The sequence below is a fragment of the Nyctereutes procyonoides genome, unplaced genomic scaffold, assembly GCF_905146905.1.
Source record: "Nyctereutes procyonoides isolate TBG_1078 unplaced genomic scaffold, NYPRO_anot_genome, whole genome shotgun sequence".
NCBI classification, from domain to species: Eukaryota; Metazoa; Chordata; class Mammalia; order Carnivora; family Canidae; genus Nyctereutes; species Nyctereutes procyonoides.
In genome coordinates this window covers 19406841-19428208 of record NW_026575133.1, presented here as the reverse complement: position 1 = coordinate 19428208, position 21368 = coordinate 19406841, and the positions used below count along the sequence as shown (strand labels likewise).

Here is a 21368-nt window from a genome sequence, read left to right as displayed (position 1 = left end):
AAAAACACAGGAAGAAAGAAACGACACATTCTTATTAATAATTTCATTAAACGCATATGACACATACATCAAAATTGTTGAACTAACAAAGCTAAGGTTTTTAGTGAACTATGCCTTTAGTTCCCTAGCACTGTCTCCAAAATTTCCTATATCCTCATCTTTTCCTCATTCCATTCTTTGCACTATACTACAGGGTTTAAGAGTAAGGGCTCTCTAGTTAACCCTATATACCTTCAAATCTTACATCTATTGCTTGCCACTTACATGACCTCACGCAAGGTACTTGGTTTCCAAGTCTCAGTTTTCTCAAATGAATAATGGGAGAATAATTCTACCAACCTCACAGGATTCTTGTGAGAATTAATTGAGATCAGGTTTGTAAAATGCTTAGCATGAGACCTGATATATAATAATGATTCATTTAATACTACCTATTACTTTCAAGGCTTTTTAAAAACATTTTATTTATTTATTGGAGAGAGCAAGGGAGAGAGAGCATGAACAAAAGGAAGAGGGAGAAGCAGACTCCCCGCTGAGCAGGGAGCTTGAAGCTGGGCTGGATCCCAGGACCCTGGTATTATGACCTGAGCCAAAGGAAGATGCTTAATGGACTGAGCCACCCAGGCAGTTTTACAACAGAAGATGTATCCCTCCTCTCATCAAAGGCTAATTCTTACCTTATGATCTGGATCCCACCCATCCTCCTTCTACCTTTTTAGGGACTTTTAGGTATGATTATCTTTTCTCTCTAGTCTTTATCTTCAACCTGTCTCTCTATAGGTCCTTTTCCATTAATATGCATAATAACAATGATAATGATGATACAGGAGATGATGAGATTTGAAACATAGATAGAATTGTCCTCTGTCAGGAGGAAGGGCATATCCTTCATAACAGGAAGAAAAGGGGAGAAGATGATCTTCACCATGGGTTTGGAGAACACCAGATAGGAAAATAAAAAAATTTCCTGGTGGATGGTCTATTTTCCCTGAAACAAAATGCAAAGTTATCTCCTGAGGGTTAAATAGTTCAGGAGAGAGAAAAATATGTATGAGAAGAGTGAAGGTTTAAACAGTTATTACAGAGTGAAAAAGGAATGTAGTAGTATTTCCAGGCAGTATGGAGATCTCAGTTGAACTGAAGGTAACATTCATGAATACTGGATCCAATCTCCCCTGGAACTGAGTGCTGACACAGACAATTGGTTCACATGGAGTTGGAGTCTTGCCAGGGTTTGAAAAAAAATGAGAGAGGAGTCAGGAGGAAGAGTGGAATGACCAACCATAAACTCTAAGAATAAAGAAGGAAATGAATACACAGACAAGTACTAGTGGAGAAAGACAGAAATGGACACAAGGTCCTGATGAAATTAGAGAACAAAGAGCGTGGAAGAAAAGTGAAATGTTTTATTGATTTTGAAAGTGAAATGGTTTTAGGTGATGGCACAGTATGATTATGGAAATAGGTGGCTGCGGTGGAAAAGAGAAAAAGGTTACTGAAACTGTGGCGAGCAAAGAACAGGCCAGATTGGTAGCTGAATGGTCCCTACAGACAACGTTATTCACAATGATGGCAAGAGTTGAGACAAAGTGGAAGCCTGGGACCAGGTACCAAATCCTAAGAGCAAAAGAGAGTATCACTGAATTAGCAGGATAACACAAAAAAGAAGCTGGGAAAAGTTGGTAGAACATAGCAAGAGCTATCATAAGTGGGTAGAGAAATGTTCTGGAAGTAGCACTGGGGAGTAAAGAAAACATCCACCAAACCTTTATCAAGTATCCTGAATGTAAAAGAAAAATACTTTGTAGAATGGACTCCAGACTCTGAAATACATCCACTGGCTATGGAATTGTACATATGACCAAAGTGAATGTACAAGAGACAAAATACCTAAAGTTCTAGACCATATTTTTTAAAAAATCAGCTATACATGCTTAGGACAAGGAGGGATTTTGCTTAAAGGACTTTCACGTGAAAAAGTCAGAGAGAATGCAAGCAACTAAGTATAACTACCCTCAAAAGTGTCTTGGTCACAATGAACAAAACTATATATAGAAAAGTATTAAATTGTGATAAACAGAATTTTCATGTTATTTTCTAAAATTGAGGTTAAATAATTCACTTTATTGCTTATGTTTTTTTAACTTTTTTTTAGGATTTTATTTATTTATTCATGAGAGACACAGACAGAGAGAGAGAGAGAGGCAGAGACACAGGCAGAGGGAGAAGCAGGCTCCATGCAGGGAGACTGAAGCGGGACGTGGGACTCGATCACGCCCTGGGCCGACGGTGGGGCTAATTTGCTGAGCCACCCAGACTGCCTTTTACTTATGTTTTTAAGTAACTTCTAATCAATAAAATTAAAAAGGCTATAAATTTTTGTCACAATTTTTACAAAAGGAAAAATCTCCATAACAAAACTCCATATCAGTATTATACATGATAACAATTTGTGATTTTGTTCTTTCCCTCTTTAGGTAGTAGAGTAATAGAGTACTAACAGATATGACTTTGTCTGCTGTTCTGGGAGAGTCTCCTACTGGGAGGGTTTTTACCAACTAAAAAAAAGTAATGTGTGCATGTTGAAGAAAAGTAAATGAAGCCACCTTAAGTTACTTGTTTATTTCAATATAATTAATTTTCTTTAAAAAATTCATGACATATTATTTTAGTATTGCTTTAATGTTTACATAGTAAGTTAAAATTGGGAAAAGAAAAATTAAAGTAGCCAGCCTCAGACTTTCCTCTCTTTACTTTCTCTTGAGACAGTATGGCATTATTTTTGTTTTTGTTATAATATGTTTATACATATTAAATGCCTAAATTTTAACTATATACTACTTTTAAAAGAGAAAAAATGCTTAGGAGAAATTACAAATGTTCTGTAAGTCCTTAATTTTGATTTGCTCTGTCATCAATACTAAAAAAACCTTTCCTTGACTATCAGGAGCTTTAGGTATGTTATATTGGTAAGCATTAATGCAATCCAGGGCATGTTCCTGTCTTTCTGTTTTCATATTACCAAACCTACCCACCCATACTGTAGCTCTCCAATTCACAAAGTACTCATACTATATAATATGAGACTTTTGCAACCATATATTTTAAAGGACTCATTGAGCCCTGAAAGGCAAATGCTATCATTCAAGTTCTAATTACATGCTACCAGGGTTTTACAGAACAGAAAAACAAAAAAATAAAAAAATAAAAAAAACCCAACCCACGAGTACTGTACTTCCTAAATACATTTTTTGACCACAAGCAACTTCCAAAATAAATGCCCCAAATATTGTCTGAATGTATCACTGTACAAATAGCTCAAGCACTGGCCTATTCAAATTATGTTCTAGTTTCTCCCAATGCTGCTTCTACTTGATAAATTGGTCAATAAATGCCAAATCAAATATTCAAGTAAATATATTTTCATTGTTATTGGCAGACATATAATTAACTCTGAGAATAAAATATACAAGAAATCAATTTATGATTACTTCTTTAGTTCTTCCCATTAGTCATTTACATTATAATTGTGATTCCACTTTTAAAATCTTTATCCATACACATATATATATATACACACACACACAAGCCGTTTTGACTATATTATAAATCAAATTATTTCAATTACAAATTAGTATTGTATGCACTGTGAACCTCATGTTAATTTTATTAGTAAGATACAATTGTACTATAACCCCTATATATGAGCTGATTAAAAAACAATGCACACTTAAGAGCCTATATTAATTAGTAATCTCAGCAGATGTTTCTAAACAATGTTAAGGATTTGCTCTGTCTTTTCTCAAGTATTTGAGTCAACATTTTTTATGTATGTGTATTTAGCAACAAATTCATTTCCATTTTCAACAAAATAGGCTGCTAAAAGAGAAAACAGTACAAAGAGTAAGCCCTTTTTTTTTTTCAAAGAAGACACATAAAGAGCAAATTTTTTTTAAACATTTGTTATCTGTCAGGTCAATATCTTCACCAATCTGGGAAAAATACATTTTGTATAAAAACTTACGTAAGTGACCTTTTAAGAAACTGCCCTAAATTAACTGCAAAAGCATCAGATACATTATTATATGTGGATTTCATGAAGAAAAAAAATGTAAGATGAGCTCAAGAAATGTTTTAATAAAATATTCTATCATTACTTGTTATTTTCATTATGGTAGCTTACTTGTTTTCAATTATGTATCATGGGAAAGTCATTTAACTCTGTGTTTCCTCATCCATAAAGGGAAATTAATAATGGTGCCATGTCACAGGATTCCTGGCAGGGTTAAAGGAGTTAATATGGGTGAAGCATTTAGAACAGTGCCCAGCATACAGTAAGTGCTCAGTAAGCATCAGCTAAGCATTACCTAATTGTATGTGTTGCCTATTGCTTCGATTAGCTTCCAGTTACCAATCCTGAAAGTATCTTAATTCTTTTGGAAGAAAAAGAAAGCTACATCATGACATTCTTAATTCTCTGCCCTTCCCATCAGCTTATAGTGTTGTTAGTAGCTACTTTATCTGCTACTCATAAGCAAAACAGGACCTACAGTCTGAGTTAACAGTCCAAATCCTATTTTAAAAGACAGCACTCTCCCTATTATCTTTCTATTAGTACACATTAATCCATCCAAACACCAAAGTAAACTTTGTGCTAGGCAGTGGATACAAACTGTGGAAGCAGAAGATGGTTAAGAAAAAAAAAAAAATTCCAGGTATCTTGCTCCAAAATTAGTGAGGGATATAAACATGCAAGTACTGTTGTTTAATTGTAACAGGGTAACTGAACTATAATTTAAGAAAATGTCCCAACGTGGCCAAGGGCAGGGTTCACAGCTGACATTTGAGTAAGCCTTGAAGGAAGATCTCACCAGGTAGAGAAGGGATAGGGATCTATGAATACTTTTGTTCACAAAGAAAACTAGAACTGCCTTACACTGGTAAGTTAAAATAGACATATTTTAAGCAAACAGACTTCCTCAAACAGATTTCCCATTGCACACAGCTGGCTTAGTTTATTTCTAGGTGTTGAATAAATATTTTTGAATGACTGTCGCCTCCCCTCCCCTATAGGCCAGGCCTTCCTTAGGGCATACTTGGATGATGTTCTTAGTTCCCTTCCTCCCAGGGCTCAAGGAAATCTTTTTAAAACCACTTTTATCACGCCACTCCCTGATCAAAAGCCTGGAATGGTTTCCTCCTATTCCCAGATAGCTCTCTGCTTTGACTAGATTTCTCTCCCAATATGCCTTGGGCATGTTTCCCTTTTGTTCATATATCCTCTCTCTGCCCCAAATGCTTTTCTCCTATTACTTATTTCTGCCTTTCCAAAACTCTACCCATCCTTCAAAATCCTCCTTCAAGAAGCCATCAGATTGCCTTGCTTCTATTTAAAATAACAGAACTTTTCAAATGATGCAGAAAAGAGAAACGCCAGTGAAAAAATTATCCTTTTGGATGAAAGAAATGTCCAAAATGTGGTAGAGAATTGAAAAACAAAAGGCAGAGACTCTTTGGAAAGTTACATTCAATGGTGCATCAACACAGCACACTTCTTAAATTATTTACTACTCAAAATTTACACACTGCACCAACTACTTATTGAACATTTTTTTTTTTTTTTTTTTTTTTAGGGACACTGGGCTCTTTGAAAAAGTTAACCACCCCACGTAGACCATCAATTCTTCATTACTTAAACTGGCTTCTTTAGGACAAGTGCCTATTAGGATGAGTGTCCCTGGACTGAGAGCTTGAAATATTACCCAGAAACAATGAACTGCACTAACCGGCCCAGCAGTGTGCTTCCTAATTGTGCGACAACTAGTTGAATAGTAAAATAGCCTCAAAAAGTCAAGTTAGAATAGATTTTTTTTTTCCCCAAGGGAGAAGGAGCATGCTCTACAGGTCAAGGTACCTTCAATTCCAACTTGATTTTCTCTTCATTCAGCAACTCAGTTGCTTTCTTAATTTCTTCACGACATCTGTTTATTTCCGACCTTACTGGAATACAAATGAAATCCTTAAACACCTCCACCTTTTCTTTATTTCTTTCTTTTCTTTCTTTCTTTCTTTTCTCTTTCTTTCTTCTTTCCTTTTCTTCTTTCTCTCTCTCTCTCTCTTTCTTTCTTTTTAAGATTTTATATATTTATTCATGAAAGCCACTGAAATGGAGGCCTCAGAGACAAAGGCAGAGAGAGAAGCAGGCTCCATGCAGGGAGCTCGATGTGGGACTCGATCCCAGGACCCCAAGATCACGCCCCGGGCTAAAGGCAGGTGCTCAACTGCTGAGCCACCCAGGTGCCCTCTCCATCTTTCCTAAGTCCCCACTTCTGTGCACGTGGACAGTAGGGCCCCCCTCAGGGCTCGGACCGCACCTTCCGGGCTGCTTTTGGCTCCAGCCCCCACACCCCACTCCCAGCACCACCCCCACCCCCACCCCAGGAGCCAGGACCCAGCGCTAGACCCGAGCACCGACCTTCTCGGATCAAGCGGCGACTCTCCTGGGCCTGATGCTCCGAGAAGATGATGTGCTGGAACAGGGACTCTAAGCTCATCTCAGGCCCCGGACGCCCGCGGGTTGGTTCAGGATCTGCCAGCGGGAGTGTGAGGACCCCAGAGAGCACCGGGAAGGAGGAGAGGTATTCAGAGCTCCCGCACCCCTACGCGCACCCGCACCGCCATCCGCACCCCCATCCGCACCGCCACCCGCACCGCCACCCGCATCCGCACCACCACCCCCCCCGCACAGTCAACCCACCCCCACCCGCACCCCCACCTGCACCTCCACCCGCACCCTCACCCGCACCGCCACCCGCATCCGCACCACCATCCCCCCCCGCACAGTCAACCCACCCCCACCCGCACCCCCACCTGCACCTCCACCCGCACCCTCATCCGCACCGCCACCCGCATCCGCACCACCATCCCCCCCCGCACAGTCAACCCACCCCCACCCGCACCCCCACCTGCACCTCCACCCGCACCCTCACCCGCATCCGCACCACCATGCCCCCCCGCAGTCAACCCACCCCCACCCGCACCCCCACCTGCACCTCCACCCGCACCCTCACCGCCACCCGCATCCGCACCACCATCTCCCCCGCACCGCACCCCCCCCGCACAGTCAACCCACCCCCACCCCCACCCGCACCTCCACCCGCACCCGCACCCACCGCACCCCCCTCCCCCCCGCACAGCCAACCCACCCCCACCCGCACCCCCCCTGCATCAGCCTGGGCTCAGGACGCACCAGGCCTCGCTTCCCCGCGTCTCTAACAACCCAGCACCGTCTCCCCCCGGGCGTCTGGACACGGCCCCTCCCCGGAGGCCCCGGGCTCCCGCGGGTTCCCTCTGCGTCCTGCTGCCAAATCAACACGGAGGCCCCGAGCCTGGCTTCTGAGCGCCCGCCCGGGCAGCAGCCCCCGCCGCCGCTGGCCTCTTCCTCCCCACCGCCTCTTTTTCGGGGGCAGGTCCTCCTAATGCCCCCACCCCCACCCCGGGCTGTGCGCGGGTGGACACTACCGTGCGCGGGGCCCTCCGCAGCCGCCCGCAGGTGCCCGGCCTGGTCCCGCGGGGGGCACCGAGCTACGGCGGCGCGTTGGGCCCAGTCCGCGCCTGCGGCCCTTTCGCTTTGGCCACGTGGCGGCCAAGGTCCGGGGGCCTCGCCTGCAGCCTGCAGCCTGCAGCCTGCAGGGCGGGGATCCTCCTGCACGGCGCGAACCCCCGCGTTACGGAGAACTAAGCACTCGTGATTCTAAGTATAGACTGCGGCGGCCTATCCTTTGACGGTGCCAAAGGCTGCTATAAATGTGCGATGCCTGACATTCCGCCTTAATCATTCCTTTGTAATCAGGGCATATCTTTTTAGTCTGCTTTAAAATTAATCATTGCCTTTTGTAATCAAGCTTCGGTAATATTAACACTTCAGCATCTGCACAATATGTGTCAGAGACCAAAGTGCTTGCTAATTAAAGCTTAGACATGAAAGGCACCTTTGGGGCTTTTGCATGGGATTTTCCAATTATAAAATAAAGCATTTTTAGTTTTAGTAGGCCAAAATTGTAAGATTATAATAAACATCTGACATCATTTCTGACTGTAGAATTGACATTGGCTAAACTTTAAAAAATGATTTTTAATTAGATTGTATTAGAATTGAAAGATGGTAACTATGAATTCCTTCACATCATCTGTATAAAAGAATTGATATTTCATTAATGCTGTAGTATATTGGGCTATGAGTTTTTAACCTATTCCAAATTTCCACCTCAACTTCCATCAAGCCATGTATGCATAAAACTTCATTAAAAAAAAAAAAGACTTCATTTATACAGAGAAAGAGAGAGGCAGAGACGCAGGCAGAGAGAGAAGCAGGCTCCATGCAGGGAGCCCGACGTGGGACTTGACCCCGGGTCTACAGATCAGGCCCTGGGCCAAAGGCGGCGCTAAACCGCTGAGCCACCCAGGCTGCCCAAACTTCATTTTTAAACTGTTATTATAAAAGAATACATATGGAAAAGTGTAATGCTTAGAAAAGAATTATCTATAAACTTACCATTCAGATGCAAATATGAATAGCATTTTGGCTACTGCCTTCCAGCTAATCCTCCTCACCTTGCATTTTCTTTTACAAGCTTGAAAATATCGTGAATAAATAATACTATTAATTACTATTAGTATTATTTCTTATTTGCTGGGCACTATTCCAAACAATGATTTTTACTATTACCTTCATAGCATTTGATGAGAAAACCGAGAACAGAACAGTTAAGTATCTTGCCGAGGTGGCATACCTAGTATATGACAGAGCTAGAGCTAAAACCAAGAAATCTGAGATCAGAGGCCATGAATTTAATTTTGGATACTGCTGGGTTTTCCTTTGATTACATCATAAGCCTTTTACCATTTCATTGAAAACTCTTCATAAATACACTTCTATATCTTCATAATTCTCCATCATGTGATGCGTGTGTAAAACTTAGATATACTGAAATAAATTTGACTCTTTTATCTGTTCGAGGATGGAAAACAAAACTGAAATTGTGGTTTGAACCATTTTCTTTGAGCACTCGTTTGGAAGCTTATGAACTGTGCCATGGCGCTATCAAAGGAAAGGGCTTCCAGAAGATAAATTATATTACTAATTAATATCACTCCCTTCAGAATTATTTCCCGTGGACTTGCACAGGGGGCATTCTTACAAGGAGGCTGCTTTTCAAAAGCATGCTGCTCTTTAACATTCCAATTTTATTAGTTACATTCAAACTCACATTTATTATTTAACATGTTCTTTCTGTACTGAAAACTTGGCAGAGTGGAATTTGGGCAGCCTTTGGGGAGCCCAGTTGCCTCCCTCACATAGGCGTATGCAAAGGAAGAACTGCTGGAAATTCTGGAATGGGATTATGGGGAGAAATGACTTCTTCCTTTTCTGCAGTCTTCATATCACAGAATATTGTGATGCTTTTAAATGCCAAGTTCAATTAGTCTTAGGGGTGCCACCACTATAGATATCAGCAGGGATTTTTATTTTCTTTTATTTGTTGAAACATGATTATACAAGCCCACAATTCCAATTTTAGGTCTTTTATAATAATAGGTAAAAGTAACATGTTAGGATATTAAAGTAGTATTATCATACGCTAGATTTATTCAATCATGTACTAGCTTTATTCATATATTTTCTTCAGTAAGATATTTATTCTTTTAGATATACATTCTGATTACATTCTATAATATTCAGAGCAAGGGTAGCATTGCTTCAATTTATGCCAAATAAAAATGGTATATGGCATGGTAAAACTAGGGCATACCATTTTCTGAAAATTTTATCTTAGAAGTCTAAAAAAAAATGATTCATCCAACAACTGTTTAATGAGTCTCTGCTATTCATTCAACATTCATTCAACAAATATTATTGAGCATCTCCTATGTGCCATATTAGAGAAGCAACAACAGGATTTAATAAAAACAGAACTACATAAAAACTATTTTTCTTCCCCCGGATATTTCTAACCTCATAGGAGAATTATTATATTTTTCAGCATTTTGGCATCAGTATAAACAACTGCTTTCAGATGTTTCAACAGATGTTCTTTAGAAAGAAAGCCAATTATTTGCATTATGATACCCACATATGATTTTCAGATCTAAACCTTCCATCTGTACATGTTTCATTGAACTGCATACCTATGGAATATAAAAGTTAAGATCACTCATTGTCTCTCAACCTCAGACTTTTGTTCATAATAACTCTAGCACCTGGGTTATTGAGCCATTGATAATTGCTTTGCTAGAAGGCCTTACATAAGGCTATATTGCTCTTGTGATTTAAAATGCATTTCCTGTCCATTCTTAGATTGATGACTTCCCTAGGTTCTAAACCAGGCTTGCAAATACCCCTAGCCCAGGGCATATATATTGCAATGAAAAGACGAAAAGTAATTCATTTATTTTATGTTTTTCTCAGGGCATCTGCCAAAAAGAAAAACAAAATGTAGGTTCAACCAAGTTTAACAACCATTTATTGAGTATCTACTAAGTATTAAAAAACCTCTGCTAGGTACTACAGAGAGGACAAAATTGAAAGGTACAAGCCCTGCCCTCCTGGAGGTCATCATCTATCAAATGGGACATAACATGCACAAATAACTCCTAAGCAGGCTGTGTACAAGAGCTTGTGCTAGGGGAATATGGCAGAGGGAGAAAGACTAAGTCTGATATAGGTGACCTGAGAGACTTAGCAGTAGGGGTTGAGAATATGAGCTGCATTTTCAAGGAGGATGTGACTTCAGTAGATAGCAAGTAAGGGAGAAAAAAAGCAGAGAGTTAGATGGAGCCAACTTTTAGATGGTCTTTAATATTTTCATATATGATGGGGGGCCATGTGATGTTTTCTAGCAGGTGAGTGGCCTGAGTTGCTCATGTAGTCAATCTGTGGCAGTGGGTTAGAAACACTAGAAAGGAAGGGGATCAAAGCTAACATGTATCGATAACATACTATATGCCAACCACTATCTGAGACCTTGACACATCTTAATTCTTTTAATCAACCCAATAACCTTACAAGTTCAACACTTGTATGTCATTCTACATTACAATTGGAGATGTGAGGCACAGAGAACTAAGTAACTTATCCGCGGTCACATACAGTAGTAGAATCAGGATTTCAACCCCGATAATATCTTAAGGCAGATCCTTAACTACTTCATTTCCTGCCTCCAAAAACTAGAGGCTGAATAAAATAAGACTATTTCAGTAGCTGTGTTTCATTTCAAAGCAGATACGTTTCCTAGGAAAAAAAAAATGCTTATCACCAACAAATTAATATCTTTTCAGAAGACATATTTTGACTTATGGAATTTGGATTAGTAATGCAATCCCTGCATAATCAATTAAAATCAAATATTATTTAAAGAAAAATAATTGAGAAGGGATCATGCTTTGTAAATGCTTGTCTAACTAGCTGTGTATCTGTGATGTAAAACTAAAAATGAAATTTGTATACAAAGCATTATATTCAATTCCTAATATTTATATTAGTTTCCTAGAGCTACTAAAACAAAAATATCACAGTGATTTAGAACAACAGAAATTTATTCTCTTACAGTCTGGAGGCCAGAAGTCTGAAATCACGATGTCCACAGTGTTGGTTTCTTCCTGTCCCTCACATCTGGTCTTTGCCTCTTCTTAGCTGCTGGTCTTTGCTGGTAAATTTTTGGTGTTCCTTGATTTATAGATGCAACAGTCCAATCTCTACCTCTGTTGTCCCTTGACATTCTCCTAGTCTGTCTCTGCCTCCTTGTCTCTTTCCTCTTCTTATAAGGACACTGGTCATATTGGATAAAAGCCTACCATACGCCAATGTGACCTCATCTTAAATAATTACATCTATAATAACCTTATTTACAAATAAGTTCATATTCTGAGTTACCACAGGTTTCGGACTTTAATGTATCTTTTTTGGGGACACAATTCAATGCATATAACAGAACTTAAAAGTTAAATTGCAGGAAACAACTGCATAATAATCATAACTTAATAAGGATTTTTTTGACTTAAGAGACAGATTTATTTATATTTCAATCAAAGTATTTTTAGCGTTTAAAGTGTTTATTTTAGACTTTAGAAAACATCTTGCACAATCCTTTTATTTTATAGATGTTAGTACTGAGGCCATGGAGGTTGATAGATTTCCCCAACATGGCACAGGCAATTAATGTCTGAGCTAGGTCTAGAACTCCTTCCTAATTCCTCCTGCTCCAATGAAAGATCTTTTTTGTTCACCAGTAGCTTTCAACTACTTCAGTTAAAAGAACTCCTCTTTTATCTTTTTTCTATATTGAACTTTCTAGTAAGAGTTTGAAGAAAGGGTATAACAGCTAAGGTTCAGAGCTGGCCTGGGGCAATTCACCTACTATAAGAGCCCTTCCCCATTTAGGAGATTAGATAGATAGATAGATAGATAGATAGATAGATAGATAAAGAGAAAGGTAGATAATATAGGTACATATAGAGAAAACATACCTGCATACATATATATGTGCATATATATATGTACACACATATATAGGATGAAGATATATATAAATATAAATTTTCAGTCTCACACTTCTATAATAGAAATGAAAGTAAACTGTCAATCCTTAATTATTGGTTTAGAAAAACAAACTTGTTTTGGTTGTGAAATATATTGCATGAAGAAATTCCAATAACACTAGGAGTCATGAAATAGCAAAGTCTTTAGAATTAAAAAACTGTAGTGAAACTGATGAACTTGGATTTTCACTCTGTCAGAGTCAGGAGCGCAGCACAGAGTCCAGGAAGGCTGCCCCACGTGCTCCTTCCCAGGACATTAGCCTGTCATCTTCCCAAAACTAAAACAAAACAGGACTCGGAAACCACTCTTCTGCATCTTGTGATTCAAGTGGTTATTTTATAAGTATTTATTGGGTGGACACTATATGTAAGGGAAATAGGAATTTTCGATTACAAAGAATGAATAAACAAGAGCCTTGAAATCTGGTTGTATCAATTTGTAGTTACAATGACAATAAATTTAAGTGCTTTGGGATTACACAGAAAGAATTAAAAGAGAAATTTAAGGCTTTTTATTTCTTACCAGGTATTTATTTTCATCATTAACATAGTCTTTGCCTACCTGATAAGTACACGGTTATGCAGCAAATAAATGACTCTAGTTGAATATGTTCAAATTTAAGGCAACAATTAACATATTCTCTCATTACAATTTCTATGAAGATTTCTATTAATTTCAGGAAATTAGTCATAGCAACTATTTGGAAATTTAGGATAAATTTTAATGTTTCTGTTATTTTCTGTGAATTATTCACAGCAACTCTTTAGAAAGTTTGAAAAAATGTAATGTTCGTATATACATATAGGTAGAGTGAACCATAAATCCTATTTCTTCTTAAAACAATTTGCTAAATTGCTCATTTATCAGGATAAAATTACTTTATGCTTCCAATATTTAAAATGACTTAGTGGCCTTAGTACAATAGTATTACGTTATAAAAGCCAGACACTCTCATTATTTTCCCTTCACGATGCCATAGACAGTTCAAAATGTTTTATCATAGTTTACATGGCTCATAAACCTTATCTTTTATTTGACATTGCAGGTGTGTTGATAATAGAATATGGAAACTCTGTAAGATGGTTATAGGAAACAATTAATTAGCATTTAAATAAAAGAGCTCGGTAAGAAACATTTTAGACAGAGAATAAGCTGATTATTTCATAGGTAATAGTAAGCAGTTGTGGAATAGAATTGAAGGGCATGCATACAGAGTGAAATGAATTTAAATATCTGAAAACAAAGAAGGAAATATTGCAAATATTAGAATTACTGAAGTTGTATATACATCATCATTTGAAATTTGATGGTCTTGTAATTCCGTTCCTGCTATATCTCATTATTCTACTTATGAAACGCGTGCGTGAATAGGTTTCTTAAACCATTTGATAATCTACCTTTATAATTTCCTTTTTCGAGATGTTAACGCAGAGAAAAGCAGGAAAGAACTGAGATCCTGCACTCTATTGTGCCTTAGCCTCAAGTGAATAAATGCAAAGATTGTTCACATAGGATCTAAACACTCGTAAAAAAGATTCATGGTAATATTCTTAGAAGAAATTAATAAACCCTAAGAGAACTTGTCAGAAGAATGTCCTAAAGATGATTTTATTTCAGTAATTGTTGTATTTTAAATGCTTTCATTTTCTTTTGTGATGTCTTTTATCTTACTTACAGATGCTATTACTCATAAAATATGATATTTCAGTCCAGAAGGCTGTAACTGTAAATGAGACATAATATTCTCATCTAGAAGTAGATAAGGGGATTCAAATCTCCTGCTTCATGGTGTAAGCTGATTACTGCAGAGGTCAGAAAGCTAGTTTCTACTTCCGTTAAGTGCCAGCTGTGATATTTTCCATAAATGACCAGACACCTTGCGTTTCCTTTTATCCAGCCCCCACATCTGGTTGACTGCCTGTGTTGGTGTCTTACAAGATCAACTAGGAATTCTGTGCCTTGAGAATGGTGAGATGATTTTAGGGTGAGGCCATGAGGAATGACCGCAAACATCATCCATACAGTGTTCATTGAAGAACTACCATGTACCGGGCTCTGCTACAACAGCAAACAAGATGAATGAGCTCTCTGCATGCATGGGGCCTACAGGGCAACAAGAAACAAAGTGCATACATTCATTAACTCAAGGCACACAAAGTAAGTGTAAGTGTAAAATGTAACATGGTGGGGCAAGCACGTGCTGTGGACCTTGTAGACAACACATTAACGCTCTCACAAAGCCCCTATGGCAGGACAGTACTGGTATCTGAGAGTGGAGAGGACCAGTGGGGCCACCACACAGACAGGATTGGTGCAGTGGTCAGGGTTGCATCATGCCAGGCCCTGAGAGCTGTGGCAGCAGTTCAAATTTTATTCAGAATACGGTAGAAGGCCATAGACAGATCTGTAGGGTACTGAACACAATTTAAGTAAAGAGGATGACCACTGAGCATTGGTTCCCTTGGAGAGGTGCGACTTCACATCACTGGATGGGGTATTGACCCAGGTCCATGGCTCAGTGTGGCTGATAACTAACTAGGTGACTTTGAGCAAGTCACTGACTCTCTTTTCCTCTTATTTCATTTGTTTTCAAATGCGGAGAGGAGAAATAGGGTTAAAGAAAGGAGGAAACAGGAGAGATGAAAGGAAGGGAAAAAAAACTCTCAAAATTTAGAGATGGAAATTACTTACTTCAGGTAGTAAGTTGGAAAAACAAGCAAACAATGAAGAATTTGTTTTTTTAAAGCTCCTGAGCAAGGAGTCATCCCAGTCCACACCCTGGAAAATCCCAGCATAGGACACATAGAAGTGAATATAGAATTCTATTAGAATCATTGCCTTGGCCACTTTGATTAAGAGTTAATATTAGGGCCTTAGGAAAGAAAAATTCAAGAGTCATGCCAAAATCCATTCTACATCCATCAGTTAGTTGTGTTCAAGGGTGTGCACAGCAGAAATCCACTAGTACACCACTTCTGACTGTAAAAATATTTTTTTAATTTTTTTTAATTTTTATTTATTTATGATAGTCACAGAGAGAGAGAGAGAGAGGCAGAGACACAGGCAGAGGGAGAAGCAGGCTCCATGCACCGGGAGCCCGACATGGGATTCGATCCCGGGTCTCCAGGATCGCGCCCTGGGCCAAAGGCAGGCGCCAAACCGCTGTGCCACCCAGGGATCCCCTCTGACTGTAAAAATATTGAAATACTCCCAGAGTGGTTCATAAATAACCAACACCTCAGCTCTCCATGGCCAACTCCCACCACCAGGCTGTCCCAACTCCATGACTATCCAACCAGCTCTCCCACAGCTTGGCAACTGAGAGGTTAACACTCAGCTTAGCAAAGAACGTTAAGAAGCCTGGTCAGGGTCAATTCTGATTTCTCAATGCCTGGGTTTATCTGTGGATAGTCTTCTTGATGCTTTAACAAATCACCACAACTTTAGTGACTTAAAACAATACAAACTTGTTATCTTACAGTTCTGGAGGTTACAAGTTCAAAATGGGTCTTACTAGGTTAGAATCAAAGGATCCACAGTCTTTCTGGAAGCTGTAGAGGCCAATTTGTGTCCTTGCCTTTTCTGGCTTCTAGAAGTTACTTGCATCCCTTGGCTCCTGCCCCTTCCTCCATCTCCAAGCAAGCACTGTAGCCTCCTAAAATCTCTCCCCTTCTCTGACATTCCTGCCCCTCTCTTATAAGGATACTTGTAATTCTATTGGGCCCACCTGGATAAGTCAAGATGCTCTCACCACCTCAAGATTCTTAACTTGATCACATCTTGAAAGTCCTTTTTGCCACATAAGTGACATACTTAAGGGTTTCAGGGATAAGGATGCAAATATCTTTGGAGGTCATTATTTTGTTTACCGTGGTCATTTTAAACTTCATACCTGAGTATATATAATACCCTCCCTAGACATCCCATAAATGAAACTGAGCGTATCACAGTCAAAACCTGAGATACAAGGGGGAAAAAAATCTGAGTCATATCGAGAAAAATTATGGTAGGTCCATATCTCAAGAACTTTCTAGAATATGGCAGACTTTTAATTTCCATAACTAGTTTAGCAATGAGCTGTATCAAATAGATGAAATAGTTAAAAGGAGAAAAGAGTTGGGGCAGCACAGAAAGACGGAGTGAAGAAGACAAAGGAAGAATGCAAATGCCACTCATCTGTCTGAATGTCTCATGAGAGCTCAGAGAAGGAGAAGGACAGAGCAAAGACCTTCAAGGGGATGGGTCCCAGTGAGGACAAGAGAGGACGTTAGAAACTGATGGCAGGATGTCACTAAGTAATGTCCCACTCTCGCAGGGTCAATTGTCTCCCAACCTGGGATACTAAGGGACAGAGGAAGTGAAAATGAAAATTTAAATTTATTCTGTAACTGAATGCTCATGAAATGACTTGGGATTGACTTGAGGAGGTTTGGGGAAATTTTAAGATGATTAGGGCACAACTAGCCTAGTACAGTTTAGCTGCTTTTGGAGGTGGGACCATGTGTGATGGGTCTTTGTGTATCAGAGTGCCTTGTATGCAATGGGAGTAAATGTCCTGCTATCAAAGCCAGGAGCCACAATAGAATGTTGGCTTCATGAGGAAGCACCCGTTCCTTTTGTTCACCATCAATCCCCAACTCCCGGAACAGTGCCAGGCCGGTAGCAGGTGCCCAGGAACTCTGCATTGAATAAATAAAGGAGAAAAATGAATGTATGCAAAACTTTGGTGTAAATGGAGTTTTTGGTGTGAACAACGAACCTTTGTTTTAATAACCAGGAAATACTGGACACCAATATTCAATTCAATGTGCTGACATTTTGATATACCGTATCAAAGCTTAAGTGATCAGGTGAATTGCAAAGGCCTATAATCCTGCCTATAAACAGGGCTGCCAGATTTAGCGAATGAAAATGCAGGATGCCCAGTTAAATTTGAATGTCAGATAAACAATGAGTAATTTTTTAGTATAAGCGTGTCCCAACTATTCTGGGACCACCTTGCTGTAGAGCCATATTGTATTCTATTTCAGGTAAATTGTGACTTTGTAAAACTGTTGTTTTTAATGATGCTACTATTCTGGAAGAAAAAGGAGGTGCTTTCACTAGATTATCTTCAAAATGAGGGTAGGGGAAGGTAAAAACCGGCTGTGTCGTGTTGTGCTGTTTTAAAAGCATGCTTTTCTGTGAGTGAGTGCCCATGGAGGAGGACTGAAATTCAGCTTCTCATAAATTCTGCAGAGCTACCAGGGAACAGTAATCAACAAGGATAAAATCTGAAGGGAAGGTCAGTGAGGCAGGTAAGAGCTGCTGCATCCATATTACCAAAAGCACACACAGCTCCACAAAGCAGGACGGCGAAGAGAGCTTGAGAGGAAGGAGAGAATCATCCCATATGAGCCTCATTAGATTGCCTTTAGGAAAAAGCCCCCATCTGCCCCAATAGCACTTTATTTTATGAGCACATTGCATTTGTTTAGTCCATAATATAGAGATGAGCATGTTCCATGTACTAAGTGGTCTGTCTTCATAATGCCCTGCTGCTGATGAAGTAATTCATTGCTTTTCTCAGAAAGGACATGGTGTTGCTATGTTCATTTGTCCCTGATCTGAAGAATCTCTATCGATAATTTTTTTTTTTCCACTAGGCATTTAGATGCTACCTGGCTGTTAGGCCTGAAAATACCAGATGGAGCTTGGGAGCAGAGCAGACACTGTTGTCATAGAAACAAGATGCTATCCCAGCTCTCTGCAGCTGCCATCTTTTTTTTCCCCTTTCACTGTGAGGAGTTCTGATAGGAGCAAAAACTGATAAAATATAGAGATTCTCTCCCCCTCTTTGGAAAATAGAGCTACATTTCAAGTGCTGCATAGACAATTTGTTGATGTGTCCCTCAGCTAATGGAGAGCCTACACCTATGGAAAGATGACTCGATTTCCAGGTCTTCTAATCAGAGTATATAGAACTGGGAAGGCCATGCTTTGATATCATCTTCTTCCCCTAAATGGCGATGATGCATTTCTCTTATCCCAAAATGAGACAATATCTTTTGTAGCCAGGGGAGCCTCAGTGTTGACATTCCTGGAAAATGCAACCTAAGAGTTCACAATCATTCTGCAATGTGTGTACTCAGCACGAGAATAGAGAGTGACCTCTCCTGGTTCTCTGAATTCCCCACAGGAGCTGCAGAATGCTGAGTACACAGGCGGAGTATGATGAATTCTTGTGGCTTGATGTCCGAACTTGAGGGAAGCAGTTATTGGCCACCGTCGCACACTCCTGCCTTTTCTCTTTGGGGCCAGATTTGGTGTATCCTCGAGGGCATATTACTGTGAGGGAAGTGCCCACCACAGATGGGAAGGGGAGCAGCAGTGTTTTCTAGATGCAAGGCTGCTTTGGTGCTGGGAAACGGATTAAATCCTAGAGCCTTAAAGGTCTGGCTTGAAGAGTTATGTTTAGCAGCAAAAGACTCCTAAGACAGGTGGTTTAGGGCAATGGTTCATGAACTAGTCTCCTATTGCTACTGGAAAAATGACTGCAAATAGTGGCTTAGGACAACACAAAGTTATTATTTTACAGTTCTGAAGGTCAAATGTCCAATATCTGTTTCAGTGGGCTAAAAAGATGTCAGCAGGGACGCCTGGGTGGCTCAGCTGGTTAAGCATCTGCCTCCGGCTCAAGTCATGATCTCAGGGTCCTGGGATGGAGTCCCCCAACCCCATTGGACTCCCTGCTCAGTGGGGAGTCTGCTTCTCCCTCTGCCCTTCCCTCTGCTCCTGCTCTCTCATGGGAGCTCTCTCTCTCTCTCTCAAATAAATAAATAAAATCTTTAAACAATAAAAAATAAATAAAAATTTAAAAAACCTAAAAAGATATCAGCAGGGCTGGCTCCTTCTGGAGGCTCTAGGAGAGGATCTTTCCTACTTTTTCTCACTTCCAGGGACCATCTACATTCCTTGGCTCCTGGATCCTCCCTCCATCTTCAAAGCCAGCAGCCTCGCATCTTGCTTCTGTCCTCACTTTGCCTTTTTCTGTTGTCAAATCTCCTTACTCCTTCTTAAAAGGAGACTTGTGATGACATTTGCAACCCATCAGATAACCTAGGATCATCTCCCCATTTTGAGAATCTTAATTTCACTACATCTGTGGCCTCTCTTTCATCACATAAGATAACACCCACAGGTCCCAGGGATGAGTATATGGATATTTTCCAGGGCCAATATTCTTTCTACTGCATTTCCCAAACCCAGATGATCATCAGAATAACCTGGGAAGCTTTTCAAAAAGAAAGACTGCCAGGCTCTACATGAGCGTGAGCCTATCAGAATTTCTCAGGATGGGCAGAGGCCTGAAAATCTCTGTGAGACCCTCTGTTTTCTATTGAAAACTTCTGTTAAAGGCTTCTTCAGGCTCTTTCTCAAACACATGCAGTGAGGATTTATAACACTGTGATTGAGTTGTCTGGATCGTGTTCAGGGTCAATGAGTGTATGGGAGAGGTTTTAAAAATGTATTTGTTTGGAAGCTTGGAAGGTCATCCCATCCTCTGAGGTTCAGAATACTCCCACAGAATGGCTCTAACAAAAGAGAGTGTCACGTGAGCTGGGCCCAGCCACTCTTCAATTTAATGGTAAAGATACCAAAATTGTTTGCTAATGCCTCCCTAGGCCTTTAACCATATGAAATATGTATCTCGATATCTGGAATCAGCTGTTGTTCCTTCTCCTTGTGGAGACTTTTCCACCTAGTGCACCAGAACATTCTCTTCCTTCATAGGCGCTTCTATTCTGTTCTCAGAGCTCCTAAATTCGCCTATTTTTGCCCACTTCAAGAAAAATGGCTGTGGTGGAGGAAAAAAACCCATACAGTATCTTTAGAAAAACTGTAAATATTTCATCATTTCTTACTAAACATACATTATTTACTCCATAATGTAAATATTTTATGGCCTGCAACTGGCAATTTTGGGATATATTGGTATGTTTGGAGAATTGTGGTTCTGTTACAAATCCGACACTGCACACCCAGCTCATATTTAACTTCTACAACTCTTTAATAAGCATTTAACTCTCAGAATTAAGGAAGTAACAGAATCTATTTTTCAAAGGGGCCTTGAGGACCAGACTTAGAACCTGAGACAACACATTTTGTTAAAGGCAGAAGCTGGAAGCCGTAATAGCCCAGGACTTGCCTTTACTGCAGGATGGCAGGATCATTCAATTACCCATACCCGTGTAGATCTGGTTTCACATAGTGGAGAGAAGGGGCAGACGTGCCCACAAACAGCTCATTAGAATGTTCATGATCTGGTTGAGAATGGAATCTGAGAAGTGTTTTACCATACAAAAAAAAGGCAAAAAGGCAGAAAAATTGTTCCCCCACTTTAGGATAAGTATTTGGAGCTATGCATAAGACAAGAAAATCTTTTCATTAAACAAAATGGCTAGATGTCAGAACATTTAAGCCAGATTTTCAAATATAAACCTAAACTGTTTGGAGATTTTTTTTTTTAATTCCAGTGACTCTCCAATATAGAGGTCATAGAAGCTGCCATCATTCTAAATTACAGCCCATTTCAGAGGTTGGCTGTAATCCAGGAGGTTGCATTATTCCAAATTGCCTGTCAAAAACTGTCAAAACACTGCCATTATCAAAAAGTAGTCCTTTTAAATAATTTTCTCACTCTTTTCCCTGAAACTTTGCTGGCATTGAACCTTAATATCATAGCTCATAGGCATGGTAAGTGAAGCCTTTCAAATGAGAAGTGGGGGGA

The 21368-nt window shown here is 39.9% G+C and overlaps 1 protein-coding gene and 1 long non-coding RNA gene across 2 annotated transcripts in view; one reads left to right on the top strand and one right to left on the bottom strand.

The window, feature by feature from the left end:
* LOC129523240 (uncharacterized) overlaps positions 1-6368 on the top strand; it is a 100682-nt gene extending 94314 nt beyond the window's left edge. The window contains exon 3 of the long non-coding RNA XR_008667084.1: positions 5634-6368. This is a non-coding gene — a long non-coding RNA (uncharacterized LOC129523240). The remainder of the gene's footprint in view (positions 1-5633) is intronic.
* CCDC172 (coiled-coil domain containing 172) overlaps positions 1-7567 on the bottom strand; it is a 60019-nt gene extending 52452 nt beyond the window's left edge. Inside the window, exons 1-3 of the mRNA XM_055345846.1 lie at positions 7522-7567; positions 6476-6589; positions 5915-6000 (exon numbers count right to left, since the gene is read on the bottom strand). Coding sequence (XP_055201821.1) covers positions 5915-6000; positions 6476-6554 — 165 coding nt within the window. The 5' untranslated portion in view covers positions 6555-6589; positions 7522-7567. The remainder of the gene's footprint in view (positions 1-5914; positions 6001-6475; positions 6590-7521) is intronic.
* Positions 7568-21368: the final 13801 nt, after the last annotated feature.